Here is an 18,630-nt window from a genome sequence, read left to right as displayed (position 1 = left end):
CACCCTCATGTCAGTGCATAATTGTGTGTGTTATGTACGCGTGCGTGTGTGCGCGCGCCTAGTCATAGAATGCAAATATCAAATGTTAAAAGGTACGAACAAGCTCAACGCCTGGCAATGCATCACGTTGTTGGGAATAATTTACATGGCTATGTATTGGGGCTGGTCGTTGTGCTGGTTTGCTACATACAAAAATTTGCATTTCATGACATGAACGCAAGTGATAAAATATTCCTAATGTGTTGCTTTTTTTTTTTCAGATGACACTGCGTACCGCATGTTTGCCCGATGGGTCTGGCGTCGGCTGGGACGACACAATAGAAGGTCCTGCCCAGCTGTGTTGTATGCACAATTAGGGACACCTTCCCCTCAAGAATATGCAGGTTTCCAGTACCCACAATAATAAGGCCTTATTGTGTTGGTATACGGTGCGATTTGACAAATTTATTTTTATGTCAGTATGTATGTTGCAAAGTGATATTTTCTGGCAAGACCGTGCAATTTAAAAAAGTTTATTTCTATGTCAGCTGCTATATGTATGTTACCAAGTGATGTTTTCTGGCATATTTTACTTGTTGAACAAAATGTCACTGAACTCCCATAAATTTTATTTCATGAGACTGCATGAAAAATGCATCATTTGATCACTCAGCGTGGCCCGAGGTGCGCTGTGGCTGCAAGCAATATACGTAAGCATGAAAGTGAGCTTCTACGTCAACACGATTCATATTGGGGAGCAGATATAACAGATTTCAAAGGTGCCTTAGGTTGTGGCAAATAAGAAATAGTAATAAGAAATGTGCATAAATGTGAAACTGCACATAGCATGGGCATATTACTAGAACACAATAGCACGAAGCAGATATGAGCCCGATTGGAAAGCACTCATGATCGAACAATAAACTCTCTGGTAGGTGTTTCTTTCTTTCTTCTTTCTTTATTTGGTACCCACAGCGCCTTTTTGGCATTACAGTGGAGGGGAATAACAAAAAGAAATACATCAACTAGTCATTGATAACAAAAAAAGAAAAATGTTCCAGAGGCCGCGAACCCCTTTTCAGATCCATTTGTACACACAAGGAGGAAAAAAAAAAGATGTGCCATGCTCTTCGAATTTCGGAACTAATAGTTGTCAGTAACAGCACAAGTGGTACAGAATATCAGCGAGTTTCAATACCTATACAAAGAAAAGGCCACAGCAAGTCGCTCCCTTGCTTTCCAGCAGTTGCTGTGGCACAGAAAATATAACACACTGCATCAAGAACACGAGCAAGTGATAGTCGAAAAAGTGAAAGTACAACTCTGTCCTACGATGTCAGGCTACAACGCACACACAAAAAAACGATTTTTGCATCACAATAAATTCACAGTGAACAAATGTGCATTAGTTCAAAGCTTTCAACAAACACATGGAAGCGTAAAATGCATCCGCAGACTGTTCCGTAACTATGGGCGCAGGTGATTCCATTGGTGTATTGTTTTCGGAAAAAATGAGTTTGTGAACACCAATGTGTTGCAGCGAATTTCACACACCTTGCAGGTGTGATCCATTCGCGCTGACACGTAATGAGGTGCAAAAATGTAATCATCGCGGGAAATGTCAATTTGAGAATAGTATATGGAGTGGAATAGTTTTAAGTGAACCATTGCTCTTCGATCTTCTAGTGTCTCCCATTGCAAAATCTCTTTGCAGTGACTTGCGCTAAACTTCGAGTTCCTAGGAGTCTTACCAACGGCGCACCGGGCTGCAAGGCTTTGTACCCTTTCTAATTTATTTTTGTCAAGAACTGTTCGACGGTCCCACACGGCGCAAGCGTACTCTAAGATTGACCTTACGTTAGACTTGTACAGTAATTCACGCATTGCCTGCGGACACTTTCTTGTATTGCGCCGCAAAAAACCCAGAGTCCTACAAGCTTTACGACGGTGTAATCGACGTTAACACTAGTTGATCTGCTAGGCACATCATCACAATCAACAATTGACAATCAACACTAGCAGATAAGGGGAGATAGCAAGTGCATAAAGTTCTGGATGAAGCACCAAAAATAATAGAAACCAAGGAAGCCTTTTTTTTCTGCATCTTACTCTGACCACCCCTCCCTGGCCTCCTCTAACCTGTATGACTACGTGTGTGAGGGGGGACCCCCAGTGGTGGCAACAGGCGTGCAAAGTGGCACCGGCATCTTGCAGTCTACAACACAGCTGGTACACGCATGGTACACGCTATGAACACTTTATTTAATACACCCTACTATCAAGTCAAGCATGAAATTATAAAGTAAATGATACGTGACATATTTTCAGTACAAAAAAACACTGAGAAGAAATGAACAATAGTGACATAACGTACTAACATGGATGATTGGACCTGCCCGTACATCTCCGGAAAAATGAGTGGTTGTTGTGCCTCTCCTTGTAAATTTGCCCAAAATAAATGCCACACACAAAAAAATCGAAGGCAGGCTTCAGTGCATACGGAAGACACGGGCGTGCATTTTCTTGGGTGTGAAAATGCACCATCAAACCGGAAAGGGAAGAACACATCGAGATGTTGCATGGTCTGCTTTCTGCCGCGGCGTGCGGTGATGCAGTGCACTCGGCACAACAGCACTGGGCGCAGAATTGACAAGTAGCGTCCACACAAGATCAAGGCAGCCGATTTGCAGCCCACGCCGCACGCAGCACAGATGCTGTGGCTAACAAGATCAAGGCAGCCGATTTGCAGCCCACGCCGCACGCAGCACAGATGCTGTGGCTATAGCACTGGTGGCGGTAGCGGCTGCGTACTGTCCTCCACCGTCATAAATTCACTTTTTCCCAAACCTCGAAAGGTGGGACTTCACAAGGGCTGCCTTGTCAACGGAATCAAGTGAGCTTGTCACATGAGGCGGCTTCACAGGAAGGGCATTTGGAGTTGCACCATTGACGTACTCCTCAAGCAGTGAGTAGAGACGAGCCACATAATCTGCATATCCAAAAGGCACTCATGTATGTTAGAGGATCAAAGTAACAAGCACAACAAAAAGGTTATCAATATTGTACTGGGTGCTCCAAAATTGTGGCAAATAAGTGCTACTGTCACAAACTCGGGCGTACGATGCCTAAAAGTATCATATAATTTTTTCATTTTATTGTACAGTGCCTAATTCTTGTTACAGTCGTCTGATTCATTCAGTTCGGTTCTATTCGCCCCGAGAAAATGCTGGAACTCTCTCGAACGAAGCGGCAGTAACGCGACCACTCGCCGGCATGCCGGCAAAAAAATACCAAAATAAAAGCTCCGCCGCTCAGCTTTCACCGAAGCTTCGAGTTCTTTCGAGGGGGCAACCGTAGCTTTGCCAATGCTAAGGCGCGCCGATGAATCCAGAAGGCAGAAAAAGGAGAAGTTGTGCGCTCGACAGCGGCGGGTGCGTTGTGTGTTGTGCCCTCTCTCTACGTGCCGGCGTAGTTATAAAAGGAGAATCTACGCCGAAGAAAATCAGCTACGTTTGGACGTCGTGATGTGACAACGGCTTCGGCCAGTTTGTGCACCACACCATCGGCGACCCATGCCCTGGAGGACTCCAACGTACTCCTGGGCCTCGAATCACCGTGATTGTCTCAGACAGCCTGGCCTACGACGAAGCCACGCTTCACAGGTAGCCGAATCGCCTCCGATAGCGGTGCATAGTCCGGCCCGGTCAATGAATATTGTGGGACTCTGTCTCTCGTATGCATTGAACTGTTCATTTTCTTTTTAGTTAACTTCTCTACTTCTGGTCGGCGAACGCCGCACATCAGACGGCCACCCCCTTCGTCACCTGTGCCCTGTAGATTCGGTGGGGTTGTTTACTCGCTTGAGTCGACTCCCCACATCTTCTAGCAGCGCACCCCACTAATCCTTACTTACCATTTCTTTAGTATTAAACGAAGAGTGTAAAACATAGGTATATTAGTTTCTGTAAATTTTTTTGGTGAGATGACGCGTCATCACCCTGCTACAAAGGTGATACCACTATCAATCATCATCAGCAGCAGGAACACCGTTTAGCAAAAAGGAATACAAAGTGGTGATGGAGGGGGGGAGGGGGAGAGAGAGAGAGAGAGAGAGAGAGAGAGAGAAGTTTCGAAAAGCGCTTTGCAGACCCCTGAAATGCCTTTGTGGACCACCTGCGGTGTACAGACCCACATTTTAGAACCAATGAGCTAGCGTGCTAAATCTGAGGCCGACAATAGGTGTTCAAAGAAAATAACCAGCTTTAGTGTGTTAAGCTGCTGTTGTGTGCAACTTGTGGGAAATTACTGAAATTTTTATAAGAGGAGGGGCACCAGCTTTCTCCATACCATAGGTGGGCGCTTGCTTGACAGAAGAGGCGGTTGCTTCCCCCTTCCGCGCTTTTGGGTTCTTCACCCTGAAGCGAGGCTCACCGCTGCGTGTCACTGCCTGTCCATTGTCGGCATTCTCAATGTAGTGCAAGGCAGCCAGTGCAGTTCTGTAGTACGTAAAGATGGCACAGTTATGTACATTCCATATTCATAGGTCAGCACATATCATTATAATGGCCAGAAATCCCAATTGCAAATCCCAATTCCCAACAACGTGAAGGTATATCGTCCTAAAAGGAGGTCGACTTGATGCATAAACAAAGACAATAATTTGATGTATTTCGATGCCATTTGTATATATACCAAGTCTAACTGCAGTGTTGTGTTTTCCTCACGAGTGACACTAAGTGTAAAAAAAGAAGCATGTCTCTGCCCCAGAGCATGGTCAGAGATGTAGTCCCTCTATGGGAGAAACTGGATTCCATGAAGGTGAAGGGCGCCAAATATACTCCATAACATGCCAAGCTTCGAACAACAATGAAGGTTCACTAATAAAATTATTCACACGTTTACCCAGGCATTTTTGCAACAGACTTGCCTTGCAAGCATTCCGTGGAAGGAACAGGCATACATACGCCTTGAGCGCGAAGCGATTAACGATGGAGTGGAAGGACTCCACGCTGAATGTCTGGAGCACGCTTGCCCTTCATCGGCTGACTGTGCCATGTGATGACGTGGTTCTCCTGGCACGTTGTTGTGACTGTTGCAAGGGAACCTTTCACCTGCAAAAAGTATCCAGCACACCATGCAAACCATGCACATAGACGCATATTGCAATGATCTGTTCGTATGCATTTGCTATTATAGCAGTAAAAAACATGAGAGGGGTGGGAAGGTCGTCAAGGCCATGACGTACTATAATTTCGAAAGGGCTACTGGTCCCATCTAAATGCATACATTTCGTGTGAAGATTGTGTGTCAGCAATTCTACATAATTTTGTTCAGTGTTACACCTGTGGAAAGGCGCATTGTGTCGTTGTCAGCTGATATAGCACCATTTCAGTTCCGTTTTCAATTTCATGCATGTTTTCCCGAATCGTGTGCTTGTCCCAAATACTCTGCAGGCCGTCAATGAAAATTCAGTCATAGACAAGATGCTTTGACATTACGTGGGGCCAAATTCGTGCCTCTGACAATGTCAAACCGCCAGATTTCTTCCATGGAACCACCCGAAATTGCACATTTTGAAATGGAGGTTGGGCTTCACCGCGTGGAACGAGACACATGCTAACATTTTTATTTATATCTGACAAACTGTTCCGCGCAAGTCGACATTTTTTCTAGGGCGTGTTTTTGAAATGTTTCCCTACAAAATGTATATTCCAATTTTTTTCTACTAACGATGGTGTAATACACAACCACCCCTTTTTCATCATTTTCTTCGACAACCCGACAAAACTTTTGATTTCAATATTTTTTTTTTCACAACTATGATGTATGAGAACATTTCAAAACTGGTGTTATTGGAAAGGACGTTAAATATTCTGCATTTTGTGTTCCCATGATTAGTGCTTAACCAATTTTTTTGGCAGAAAAAAATGTTTTCTTGGACCCATAAGAATTGGTCAATTTTCCCGCGGTCAAGAAAGAGTGAAGAAATCAGCATTGCCTTAATTTTTAAACCCATTTGCAAATAACAGCATAATGTGTTAGAGGGATAGAAATGTAACCACACCTGTAGTGAACATTCAGCAGGAAGGCCACATGTCTGGCACATCTGGAAAGCCTTCAGCAGGCATTCCTCGTACACGATGAATTTCCTATTAGCAGGAGGTGCACCTGTGGATCTGTTAAAAATAAGGTTGATTGAAACACAGTAAACATACTTTTCTCGGACACTGCATGGTTTTGGGTGAACTAATACTACTGGTAAAGTCGGCAAGTGATTTCACGCAACCACCATGCTGTGTAATTAACTGTATAAATTATCGAGTAATAAATTCCACTGCTGGACCATGTGCCCTCACGCACTGCACAGGCACATAGGTGAAAAAGAAAAAAAAAAAACGTGGAGACGCAAGACAAATAACCACTGAAGGTGCTGCAAGCAGTAGAAAGTGTTTTCTTGCTATCTATAACACGTGTTGCACAAGGTAATGTTTCTGCAACTGCAAGCCAATATGCACATTTTCCAAGCCCATATTGCAAGTGTACGATGTCTCTCTTGTTGACAATTGACTACATTGTTACTAAGAAAATAGGCACCTCAGCAATAAAACTTTGACCAATTTCTAACTGTGCCAAAGAGACAATTTCGCTATTAGGCACTGCGTACAGGGAGACCCACGTTATGTTTGACAAGCTAAGGTTCTTGGACGTGCCACAAAATTACGGCGTACAAGCATTATCCTAATTCATCACAATCGAAATTGAACCGCCACAGACCAGATTTTGTTTTGCAATATCATGCATGACAGCACAGGACCATATACCTAGGAGTCAGCACAGTGGGTAGATGCCCAGGACGTAAATTGTCCGACTGCCACTGTCTATGGTTTCTAAGGACTTTGCCAAGCGAAATGTGTGGTGACGAGGAGTAGTTGGTATGAACCTTTGCTTTTTGTGCCCATTTATTGACCTTGTATAAAGCAGCTTTTTGGCTTGTTTTGGGATAGCAAAAGCCTATTATGTTGCGATTTACTCCACCCAATACACATTCAAGCACATTTAAATACACATTCAAGCATGAAAATTAAATGTCGTGCTACTTACGTGCATGTGGTGTTCAATGTGGGTTCATATGTTTTGCCCAGGGGATCATCAATGTGAGTGAAAGATGGCTCAGAGCATAAAGGTGTTGAGCACCGCCGCTGCATTTCCTCCATCCATAGTATATCAGGTAACTCCAAGTCGGTCTGGCATGCTGAAAGTACAGTAGCGTGCTAGTATGTTTAGGAAGCCACACTTACACCTAAAAAAACATGAAATGTTCCCTAGTGGGTTGCGATTCTAGAATTCAGAATGATCGATATGATTACATATCGCAGTATCACGAGAGGCACTCACCCATTTCGTTCACTATTCGGGTTGTTTGAACCTTGGCAGCTTTTGTGTGAGCCTTCAGCACCACTTGAGTTGCCTTAGAAGAAACTTGAACAATGCACTGGCTCTCTGCATCCACCTTTGCTTGTCCTGTGGAAACAAATATCGAGCTGTTTGTCTTCAAGTCAAGTTTTTACATGCTGTCGGTGCATTATCCTTATAGACCTTTATAACTGGTAATGATGTGTTATTTTTGACGCTTGTGCTGAATGAAACTGTCATGTTTTTAGCAACGCAGTGGCTAGTTAGTAATGGCCCACTTACCCATGTATACTTATTCGATGGTGTTAGCTTATTCTGATTCACAATACATATCAGTACACTGTGGTTGAGATATGTTGAAATGCACAGAAATTTTTCAAGTGCAGGAACCCTGCATTTGTGTGATAATTTTGGTGTGCCCCAGAATGCTGTCACCCGTTTCTATTATCGCAATGCTCATTTACTCACGCGGTGCTATTCGAATTTATTGATACTTCGAAACATCACTTCATGAAGTACCATATTGCCGGTACCACGGCCACTTTCGATCGCGATACAGCCGGGGACTTCTGAAACACGATCGGCCATATATGCCGCAGTCTGTTACGGCCAAACGTGTACGTGGCGTTCTATTAACAACACCGCAAGTGCAAGCGCGCCATGCGATATCCTAGCTCAGTACTTGACGGCCGAAAGTGGAGTCGTTACACGCACCGGGATAACAATACCCACCTGCTGCCTTCGCGACTTCGTTCAGCCCACAATCAGCGCTGGGGCCCGCCCAAATGGTAGGGGATGCAGCATCCTCAGGGTGCATGTCAGAGAGAGCCTGCACGATATTGGGCGTCATTACATATTTGTGAAACTAAACACATGCAAGCAGAACGCAAGCAATACGAACCTGTAGCCGAGGACGCTTGGATAGCGAAGAATGCTCCGAATCAGGGCCCACGACGTTGTAAATAGACGGCACGGCATCAGGCTCAAGACAGCAACGCGGACGGGGTAGCAGCGCGTACGGGGGGTCCTGTTTGTAGCACGCCGGCTCGAAATGGAGAGAGCAGATCCGACTGCTCTTCCGTGGGGTCCACTCTGTGCGTCCCGCAGCACCGCGCACAAACTCTATCCACTTTTGGCGGCGAGGGCCATCGCCCTGAGGAAACCTGTGCATGCTTGCACCCGAACCTGTATGCGATGGACAGAAGTCCACGGAGCACCGTACCCCCGACATAGTGCCACAAAGTAAGCACGGGCAGTGCGTAAACTACGCCAGCGCAAGTAAACACGCACGCTGGAGCCGCCAACACAAAGAGAACAAACCACAGAACAGGAACAAACCCAGGACGTGTTTGGATGTTGCTTATTTAAAAAAAATCCACGTAATGTCGATGGCGCGAGGTCCTCCGCTGGCTGCACGGTTGCGTTTCGCTCACTTTAAAATTGATTTTAAATATGTTCTAGGCTGTATTTGCCGCTGACATTTTGCAGATGATGTATGGGCGTTCTCGACAATCTATCTCCGAAGTTATCTCGCCTTCAAAATTTTGTGTCAGTGCCCCTTTAAGAGTAGTTACCCAAGGTTTCGCGGACATTAAAATAAAGAAAACTAAAAAAGAAAGATATAACACTGCAGCGCTGGTGGGTATCGAACCCGAGACTGTCGTGTGTGAAGCGAGTATTCTACCACTGCTCCACCTTTTGAAGTTTTTTTTTTTTTTTTTTGTCTTGCGATTGCAGCGCCGCTAACGAATGTTACCCAGGAACTCTAATTTTACCCGTTTTTGCTTCACTTTTGCACGGATGGACTCGACTCTTTTTTTTTCGCGCGCGTTGAGGAGTCAAGTTCTGCCGTGACAACCACATGACAATCACTTTGTGTCCTAGTTCACTCAGTTCACTCTACGTTCTGTGACTCTACCACTCTACTACAGAGAAGATGGCTGTCTGCAACAACGTCGGCCGACTATCGATCAAAAAGACGGCGATATTCCTCTGCGACATGCAAGAGAAATTTAGGAAGACAATACAGTACTTCCCGCAAATTGTGTCCGTGTCGCAGCGGCTACTCAAGGCCGGTCGGATTCTCGAAATGACGCTGATCGTCACTGAACAGTACCCCAAAGGTGAGCCTACGGTTGGCGTCTGCTACCTTCAGTCATTTGACCTCTTCTAAAGAAAACGGCTGATCAGTAATTAAGTAGGTGAAATTTCGCGATTCTGCGGCGCGGCATTCGGCGAGATCGCATTCGGGGTGACAGAGGGCGCAAGAACTGTTCGCTTAGATTTCGATCGCGACAGCATCCGCGAGTTCAAATGCAAAATACTTCGTGAATATAGGATGACAGCTCACAAAGTCGGCGCTAGTAGCTTTGTGGACTTACGAGTTATGTACACCCAACGCGTTGGTACACCGTTCTAGCTGGTTCTAGCCAGCTTGACGGCGAACCTACTGCCGAATATTATTGACATTCACGTTACCCGTGTCGTATGGTCCCGCAAAACCAAATAAATGTTATTGTGGCTAAAACGTTTTGCTGCGCAGTCCAAAGACGCGTATTTTATCCCGGTAGCGGTGGCTGCCTCTCAGATGGAGGTGTACAACGAAAATGCTCGCATGTCGAGATGTCGGCGCACGTTAAAGATCCACAGGTGGTGTAAATTAATCTGGAGCCCTCCACTACGGCGCGCCTCACAGCGCGTAAATTTTTGAATAAACGTCATTGTCCTATTAAAGCTTGAACAATTCGTACCATGCACACCCCAGGCCTGGGCCCCACGGTGCCCGAGCTGGGCTTGTCCGAGTTTCCGGACATCAAGCCGATCGAGAAGACGCAGTTCTCCATGATGACGGCCGAGGTGACGAAGCTGATGCAGGAGAGGGGGCTCGACTCGGTGGTGCTGTGCGGCATCGAGGCGCACGTGTGCGTCCAGAACACGGCGCTGGCGCTGCTCGAGCGCGGATTCAACGTGCACGTCGCCGCCGACGCCTGCTCCTCGCGCACCATGGTCGACCGGTGGGTGCACGCATGCGCAGAGAAGTGTTGTGTGCCGCTTTCTGTGGCTGCTTGACTTCTCATCTAAAGAATCTGAATAGGAAAAAAACATTTGCCCAGGCTTATAAATCTGCTTACAAGCTCCCAAAGCGAATGCTTTACAGGTAATATTTATCCAAGACTCCTTTGCTGCCACGTCATGTTTGCGTCCCTTTTTGTTTTGGTTCCATCACCTGGGAGTGTTGGAACCATCACCATTGGTTCCAATACTCCATGGCTGGGGTGCACCCACTATACTCACGCACCGTCATGTTCACCTATCACGCGATATGGCGTCAGCGCTGCACTCACTGAGCTAATTCTTGTTCCACCCGCCGCGGTGGCGCAGTGGCTAAGGCGTTGCGCTGCTGAGCACGAGGTCGCGGGTTCGGTTCTCGGCCACGGCTTCCGCGTTTCTGATGGAGGCTAAAAGCAAAAACGCCCGTGTGTACGAGATTTCGGCGCACGTCAAAGATCCCCAGGTGGTCAAATCAATGCGGAGCCCTCCACTACGGCGCGCCTCATCGCCTGCGTTGCGTCGGCACGTTAAACCCTACAATGAATGAATCAATCAATTCTTGTTCTGCTACGAGCCACAGGCTGGATTACTGTAGTGGTAACACACGTGGTTCTTACTCCCAAGACCCTGGTTTGATTCCCATGTGAACTTCAGTGTTCCTCCTTACTCCTTAGGGTAGCGGTAATGTTCAGTTTTAGAAAACATTGCCAGTTTTTTGCACAAAGGGGGAAATTCAGGCTTTGGCCTCAGAAATTTGTGGTTAATACATGCTTTTAGCATTCGACATGATCACCCTGATACAAAGGAGATACCAAAACAATCGATATATCATAAAAATCATCATCACTAAAACCAGTGAGGCAGGTGGGGAGTTGTTTTTTCCACTGGAGAGATTGTATTCCTCATTTTCCTGAATGCACAAGAGAAAAGGAAATGTCATTCTTTGTCTGCCATGGGGATCGCAATACCACTTCGTCCCATCATTAGCACGAGCAGTACAATTGCGTAGTGCTGTGTTTGAATAATGGAATTCAATTCCGCATGTCACCTTAGTGGGGTGCGGGTCAAATGAGGTTAGTGAAGAACACGTATCAATTTGTACCGTGTGTCATAACGCACATGTGTGCTAATGAGTGCTTGATTGGAGTTTGGCATACCATAGTTGTGCATTCAATATACAGAGTTGCAGGACTCCCCATAGGGCTGATATCAAAAGTGTCCCCTGGTTGTATCTATCAAAGTGACACTGCCATTTGCTGCTTGGCAATTTTTTAAAGTACTTTCTACCTCTACCAGCCTACGGTTCTTTCGTGGCGTGCGGGACAAAAAACTCCCAACGCGGCTGGGGAGGTGGAGGGTGCTTTTCACTCACGGAGCACAGTGTAGATGGCGTGGCGATAGGGCGCTATTACCCAGTGTTCCCCGCACGCAGGTGACTGCTTGCACCGGCTGGCGGGTCGGTGGCACGGCTTTGTCGTCTGCTTTAGCGACAGTTGTTTTGGGCCTATTTTGGCGCTGCTTCGCGTCCATTGCGTGCTTTGTTCGCACAGCTTGATTAACTTGTTCGACAGCACCTCCTGGGTAACCCGGACCCGACGGAATTTGCCTCAGGTTTCTCGCAATTCTCAAACTTGCTAAAATAACTAGTTTAAATCAGTTTAAATGGGAATCACTAAGCACACATGCCGAATTGTTTCGGTGTCTGCGCTTGTGTCAGGCGGTGGTGTAGCCCCGAGCTAGCACATCAGGATGGCTAGGTTCCGCTGTCTCACCCTTCGAAACACATTCCTCTCCGTTTTCTTTCCGCCGACGCACGGCCGGGCTACAGCAGCCGCATCCGCTGCTCTAGTCTGGCCGTGCGTGACGCTGCTGCGTTCTGGACGCCGACCCCGCGAATTCCAGGTAACGGCTGGCAGAATCTCTGGTTTCTCTCTTTGTAGAGCCACATGTGTGAATTCAAGTGATGCGCTTGGGCAATTGTTTAGGGTGTCGTTTAAAGCTCGGCTTTCCAACCACCTTCACAGTGTGGATTGGAGCCCATTTTTTTCTCTGCACTCTGTCTTGTACATTTTTTTCAATTTCAAGTGCTTCCCCGTCCCCACCCTTCTCCGTCCCGTCCCACTTTGGGGTCCAAGGAATCTGGTCACTTTAAACTGGAGGCCACTCTACAATCACCCAGTCACATTCCGTGGCAGTAGCTTTGGTCGGCATCCGCCTAATCGCACCAACAACATTCTGCGACGTCGTATAGACCCCACAAGAACGTGGCTGGGGTGTCGTCACAGCTTCGTACATTTTCCTTAATACAGTCCAACACGCATATAACAATACTGGTTATAACAATATAATAATGAATAGTCGTGGCACCATCAACTTCGCAATATGTTATATGGTAAAATAAACCGCTTATAACGATGGTCATTTTTCACATTATTGGTTATAACAGTTGAGCCTGACAGTATGAGCCTATGTAAAGTATAGTATCTGGAGATCTGTGAAAAATCATAGGTGCATTGTTCGTGACCAAGCATGACTTTCTAAGCATGAAATAAGCTGCGACATTTCCGATATTTCCAACACTCAGAAAAAGCTTGTGCCTCTTCCTGAAGGAATAGACCTCCTGACCGCCCCCCTTATCTCCTGCTGGCAGCTGGCCCAGACAATAAGAGAGGCAGGGGACAGCTCTTTACCACAGCCCAGAGTAAAAAAAATACTGATGTTAAAAAAGTCAGAAAACAATGCCACTTCAGTCAGATGCAATCTGCCAATTGTTACAAAAAGAAAGAAGCAGTCAAGAATTTCATGCAGAGACTTCCTCCTATGTAAAAGACGCTGGTCTTTCTAGGGGCCCTGTGAAGTCAGTTGGCACACACATGGCGAAGTCTGGGTGGTTGGCCGTGCAGTTAATTTCTGTTTTGTAAATTCTGGGTGAAAACTACTAAATGCTTACAAAAGCAACTTTTTATGCCCCAACCCTGTTATAACTATGAGTGGTTATAACAATGGCTTTTTTTGTGGCACTTCAATATTGTTATAATTGGGGTAGACTGTACCTCTGTTATTTGTTCAAAGTTAGTGATAAAATTTATATCATCGTTGTTGGGACAAAGCAGTCTTTTTAACGATCCAAACTTGTCTTCTAGCTTCATGGCCTCTTTAAAAGGAGCGTCATTAGTCGCTGAATTTGTTCCAGCTCTAAGGCGTGCGAGCTATAGTTCGTATCACAAGCTAGCTGCAGCACTGTGGAGGCTACATTGTTGTCCCCCTCAGGGCGCCTAACTCACCGCGAAGGAAGCGACAAAAGGCGCCGGGGCCGTGCGGTGCCACTTGCCGAGAGTGGAGAAGGGAGTGTCCTTTCAGGACCCCCTTCACGGCGGATTAGGCGCCCTCAGTGGGCGCACTATTGATAACAATGTAGCCTCCACAGTGCTGCAGCTAGCTTGTGATATGAACTATAGTTGTGTGGCTTCCATATGAAACTGCATGGATTTTTGTCCTTTTTTTCTTACACCCTGCATTTTTTTTATCGACAGGTTCTACGGTTTTGAACGGATGGCGGCAAGTGGTGCATGGCTGTCGACAAGCGAAAGCATTGCCTTAAGCCTTGTGGGTGGTGCAGAACATCCGAAGTTCAAGGAACTCCAGCCGATTGTCATGGAGCCAGTGCCAGACAGCGGGCTGCTTGGTTTTATCAAGAAGAGCGTGTGCGTTTCGTAGGTATAGAGAACTATTTCTTCACTGCTGTCGACCGCCATAACAGCCGGTAGTGTTCCATTGTTACTTGGCTTGGCTCGCTACGTGGCTTCTTGGGGCCACTAACGACAAGGGCAACATTTTTTTAAAGCCAAAGCTTCCAAAATAGGAGTGACGGCGTCCTGTCAGAAAACTAATGCATTTACCAGTGGACCGGTAGGTCGACCAAGAAGCTCTGATAAGATCTCTAGACACACGGCGCGTATGTGAAACTTGGCTTCCACTGTGTGAAAACGGTTACTTGAAAATCACAAGAAAGAAACGGTCCTAGATAAGACAGTACACGCATCGATCATGAACAAGAAGCTTACATTTATCTCATAAACCATGCATCGGTGTACACGTGGACCGTTTGTAAATCCGTTTGCTTAGTGCGCAAAAAATCACCACATGCGCTCGTTTTTCGTTTGTGATTTGGGTATATTTGAATGTTTAACGATCGATTGGATGCACTTTCAGCGAAGGTTTGACACACTTTTAGTGAACGTTTGCCGCAGTTAAGATGTGCGAAAGCTTTCGCGCTTCTCTCAACTTTCCTTAGGAAGGATGGTAAATTTTGTTTGTCTTGCATGAACGTTTTAAAAAGCCTCTGACAAATCCATGCTTTTATATTGATAAAACAACTACAGTTAGTCTTTTAAAGGGGTCGCTTAGATGAAATACAAGGCTGGTTCATTAAAAAGATAATACATTGATAACACACTGATAACTGTGTTTTTAATGCTTGCCCATGGTACGTCAACCCTGCCCAGTTTTTCAGTATTTCTTGCGTTTTTTCGGTTAAAAAAGTCTTTCATGGCTAGTCAAGCTGAGTGGGTTACCGAAGGGTAGTTCTTTCAAATTAACCAAAATTGTATTTTGGTTTCATGGCCCCTTTAAAAGCAATAAGTTCAGTTTCTGTAGCCACACGCACGCCATGCCAAGTAAAAATAGAACGCTTCTCCGCGGTACATGACGACACACTTTTTGAAGCGAAGCTTGCATTGACAGTAGTGCCATATTTCCTTCTAGTATATATTGGTATGAAAATATATGTTTATGGGCAACACACCCGTAGAAACAAAAAACTTTTTCCTGTCTTTCATTTTGATAATGTCTGCCTGGCAGCACTGGTGTTGCTTGGTTCTGGCATCGAGCTTAAGTTTTTTGTGTTGTTGTTGTGATAATGAATGAAACGAGCTGATCTGCTGAACAAACGCATGTTGCATCTGGAAAAGATTAGCCACGTTTTCTGTGAGGGTCAGTGGTTGCGGTGGTCTAATGACCAATATCGTAACGCTCCCTTTGTGTGTGCGTATGCATGTACACACAAATGCAGAGCATTTGCGATAGATGATGATGGTATCTTAGAAATTATCACGATAGTATCTCAAGAATGTCATATGGTATCTCGAATTGATTAAATAAATTTATATTGGCATGTGTGAATGGATTCCTCTCCAGAGGAGCATGTCCAGAGTCCAGACAGTGTGAATTTCAGGCAACAGGGTGATGGTTTGGAGGTTGCACAGCACAGGAAGTGGAAATGTGTTCAGGGGGGCAGTTATGGCATGTGGCCTGGGAGTCAGTAAAGACTGTGATATATTCTGAGCTATAGTGGCTAATAAAACAATGGCTTGCTTTTGTGCAGAATCGATGAATGTGATGATGACAAAAGTCATGGTTATAGGGTGTTGCCTTGCGTGTCGACGGTGCTGATGCCGTATACGTGGTATATGGTGTTACATCATTGTAATAGGTGAAAAAGAAAGGTGTTTTTCGTAATCAATGTTGTATGCACGGTGAATGGGGTGTAATTGCTATCTTGAGTTGTTGTTGGATGTTGATTGGGATGTGGACTCGGTGGTCTTGAGGTGGTGGGGTTATCGGAAATATTTTTCAAGTATATATCTGTGTTTCTGCATTGAGCTGCTGCACAAAAGGAATGTGTTTGTGTCTGGGTTGTGCAATACTGTTTTGATGCATCAATTCATTCGTGGTACCTTGTTGGGTGTAAGTATATAGTATTCACAATTCTTGCCAGAAATGAGCTGGCATGCTTGCAGAAGAAAAATAAAATGTTTATTTTAATCTGTGCTGAAGAATCAGTGCTGGTCATCTGCTGTTTTGCTTTGCTTTATAGTGACAAGTCATTTCTCGGTAAACAGCAGGCTTCCTTGCTGTATATACACTCTGTTATTGGGATAAGGTAGCAACGAATAATACACAACATGAACACACAATACACAACAAATAATACACAATATCATATGAACAAATATATAACTAATAATACATGATATCAAGTGAACTGTCCAAAAGGGCCCCGTTGTGGTACAAACCTTTGAAGTCATGAGGGCAGTACTTTTATGTTGGGAAAGTGTATCCTCACCCACAGCAGTGAACAGAACCTTGCGCGGAAGTTTAGTCGACAGTGCCGGGGAGACAGTGGGCTGTAATTGAAGTACAATTCGTGTGGCTTGGCTTTCTTATTAATAAACAATTCTTGTGCACACAACAACAGAGGTGGGCTTTTTTTTTTAACTTGAAAGTGTTTTATGCTGGGGTACACACACCTCACCGACGTCATATCTGTCACGGAAATGACATCACCAGAAAATTCTCGATTGACGCGGCGGCGCTAGGATTCGACCCCACGATCACTCTGGCCACAACGGGAGGCGTGAAATGCTCTGCCAACTGGGCCATGAAGTCAAGCCCGCACAGACGTACAAACACGCCTTATGTCCTTCCGTCTAACTGCTCGGTTTGGATGGTGCTGCCGTCTAGGAGAGGTGACGCGAAGTAGTGCGTCATGACTCTAATGAGTGCCAATAGTTGGTTCCTCGATAGGGCAGTGTACAGCAGCGTAAGCTGCTGTATTTATCCGTCCTCCGAACCGCCGAACTCTGCTAACCGAGCTACAAACTCTGCCTCTCGCGTTCCACAAGTTGAGCTCGCCGCAACGCAAGCGTCTGGAATATTTGCCACGGAGCAGGACCAATGTGGTCGCTCCTTTGCCGAAGCAACCCGCCAGCAGGTCTTCGCTCGCCAAGCACACCCACAAGACTTCTGCCGACCCACAAATCATGCTCCTTTCACTGTAGTGGACCGTGGCTTCACCAAACGATTCACTGACAACCCGTTTGCTTTCGTTCACGCGGTTTGTGAGTGCCCGAGGTTTCAATCGGATTTACGCAATGCTCCGGCGCGTGTAATGCAGTGTCTAATGTGGATGCGTCTAAAAGTGCCATACAGACGAAATATAAATAGCAATGTACCAGTTTATATCAATGCACAATAAATATTCAACTGCTCCTGCGAAAGCACATTTCACTTTCATGTTTTACCGATTCAAATAAAAGAAGGATCAACCACATTTTTATTCTGAATTCTTTGTGTCAGTGACCCGTGCAACTTGCTTGACTTGCAATACAAAAGCCATTATCTTTATTGCACTGCATGGCAAACTTTGTAAGGTAGTATATTTCAAAATATTTTTTATTACGTAACTGTTCATATTGTATCTGCATTCTCCGATGCTTCTTCCTCTGTTTGCTTTATGTTGAAGCACCTCTGAAATATTCCGTTTTGCCAAACAGTAGTCTCATGCTGCATATGTGTTTCAATATCTGTATTCCAGATAGCTTTCACAAGCTCTGAAATAAAGTCGTCATTTAAAAGCTGATGGAAATTCATTGCCACATATTGATAAAAATTTAGCTTAGCACTAGAGTAATTTAAATTAAATTTGGAAATTTGCTCTCGTGTTTTGACCTTTCCATCTCATGCCCAGGTTTGTGCTAAGAAGCTGTTTCAAACAGCAGATGTGAAGCAACGAACGAGGACTTTTGACATCCACTCAGAAATTTGCAGTTTCCCTGCTCATCCCCCACCTCCTCCCACACCCTAGTTGAGCATAAAATGTTAAAATTTGTCTTGTGCCACAGAGGGTTGGCGAGGCAAATTGACACCCTTTAAAAAGGCACAGCTTTCTGAAGACTAGGAAGCCAGTTTTGATCCTAATAAGGGGATATCGAGCTTCGTTATTTTGCTACACTTTCCTCTGTCCCCCTCTGGTTTATCTCGTTACTTCCCATTCTTTGAATTGCGCCTTACGCTTCCCCACGCCTTACACTGCCACATTAGTGTTTCTGTACATACAGTTCTTACCACAATACCAACTGGTAGTGGGCTTTTCTTGCACAGCTGAGGGGCCTTGTGGCTGAGCTCACTTCAAGTCAACGCTGCGAGCTTAGTTTTGTATTAATGTGAAAGCCTTCTCAGTGGAACTGGTGGTGTCCTGTCAAAAAACTAATGCATTTCTCCATAGACCGGTAGGTCGACCGAAAAGCTCTGATGAGATCTCTGGACACACGGTGCGTGCGTGAAACTTGGCCACTTCCATTGTGTCAAGACTGTTACTTGAAAATCGCGAAAAAGGAACGGTTCTAG

At 45.4% G+C, this 18,630-nt stretch overlaps 2 protein-coding genes across 3 annotated transcripts; one reads left to right on the top strand and one right to left on the bottom strand.

Moving 5' to 3' along the window:
- Positions 1 to 544: 544 nt before the first annotated feature.
- On the bottom strand, positions 545 to 9,148 carry LOC144162343 (uncharacterized). Of its 2 annotated transcripts, none has more exons than XM_077692836.1 (8): positions 8,294 to 9,148; positions 8,125 to 8,221; positions 7,375 to 7,500; positions 7,081 to 7,231; positions 6,044 to 6,155; positions 4,907 to 5,090; positions 4,327 to 4,475; positions 545 to 2,968 (listed from the first exon to the last, which is right to left on the bottom strand). In XM_077692836.1, exons 1-6 carry the CDS (start codon positions 8,621 to 8,623, stop codon positions 4,962 to 4,964), a joined length of 945 nt encoding a protein of 314 aa, XP_077548962.1. In that variant the 5' UTR covers positions 8,624 to 9,148; the 3' UTR covers positions 545 to 2,968; positions 4,327 to 4,475; positions 4,907 to 4,961. The 2 variants fall into 2 exon arrangements, with proteins under 2 accessions (XP_077548962.1, XP_077548963.1); XM_077692837.1 differs by having other exon boundaries at positions 4,944 to 5,090.
- Positions 9,149 to 9,192: 44 nt separating this feature from the next.
- Positions 9,193 to 17,861, top strand: LOC144162344 (isochorismatase domain-containing protein 2-like). Its single transcript, XM_077692838.1, has 3 exons — positions 9,193 to 9,515; positions 10,157 to 10,406; positions 13,977 to 17,861. The coding sequence occupies exons 1-3, from the start codon at positions 9,329 to 9,331 to the stop codon at positions 14,158 to 14,160; spliced, it is 621 nt and encodes a 206-aa protein (XP_077548964.1). The 5' UTR covers positions 9,193 to 9,328; the 3' UTR covers positions 14,161 to 17,861.
- Positions 17,862 to 18,630: the final 769 nt, after the last annotated feature.

Source organism: Haemaphysalis longicornis, unplaced genomic scaffold (assembly GCF_048455015.1).
Source record: "Haemaphysalis longicornis isolate Haplotype H1 unplaced genomic scaffold, Haemaphysalis longicornis Haplotype H1 scaffold_12, whole genome shotgun sequence".
NCBI lineage: Eukaryota > Metazoa > Arthropoda > Arachnida > Ixodida > Ixodidae > Haemaphysalis > Haemaphysalis longicornis.
Note: the sequence above shows the minus strand (reverse complement) of the source record. Positions and strands in the feature narration are given on the sequence as shown.

What these genes read in the sequence shown, in the direction of transcription:
- LOC144162344 (XM_077692838.1), top strand. Translation starts at nt 9,329, where the DNA reads ATGGCTGTCTGCAACAACGTCGGCCGACTATCGATCAAAAAGACGGCG. An exon ending in CACTGAACAGTACCCCAAAG is followed by an intron (nt 9,516 to 10,156) that starts GTGAGCCTACGG and finishes TGCACACCCCAG; the next exon opens with GCCTGGGCCCCACGGTGCCC. An exon ending in TCGCGCACCATGGTCGACCG is followed by an intron (nt 10,407 to 13,976) that starts GTGGGTGCACGC and finishes TTTTATCGACAG; the next exon opens with GTTCTACGGTTTTGAACGGA.
- LOC144162343 (XM_077692836.1), bottom strand. Translation starts at nt 8,623, where the DNA reads ATGTCGGGGGTACGGTGCTCCGTGGACTTCTGTCCATCGCATACAGGT. An exon ending in CGAAGTCGCGAAGGCAGCAG is followed by an intron (nt 7,501 to 8,124) that starts GTGGGTATTGTT and finishes TTGTTTCCACAG; the next exon opens with GACAAGCAAAGGTGGATGCA. An exon ending in CTGCTGAATGTTCACTACAG is followed by an intron (nt 5,091 to 6,043) that starts GTGTGGTTACAT and finishes TACTTTTTGCAG; the next exon opens with GTGAAAGGTTCCCTTGCAAC.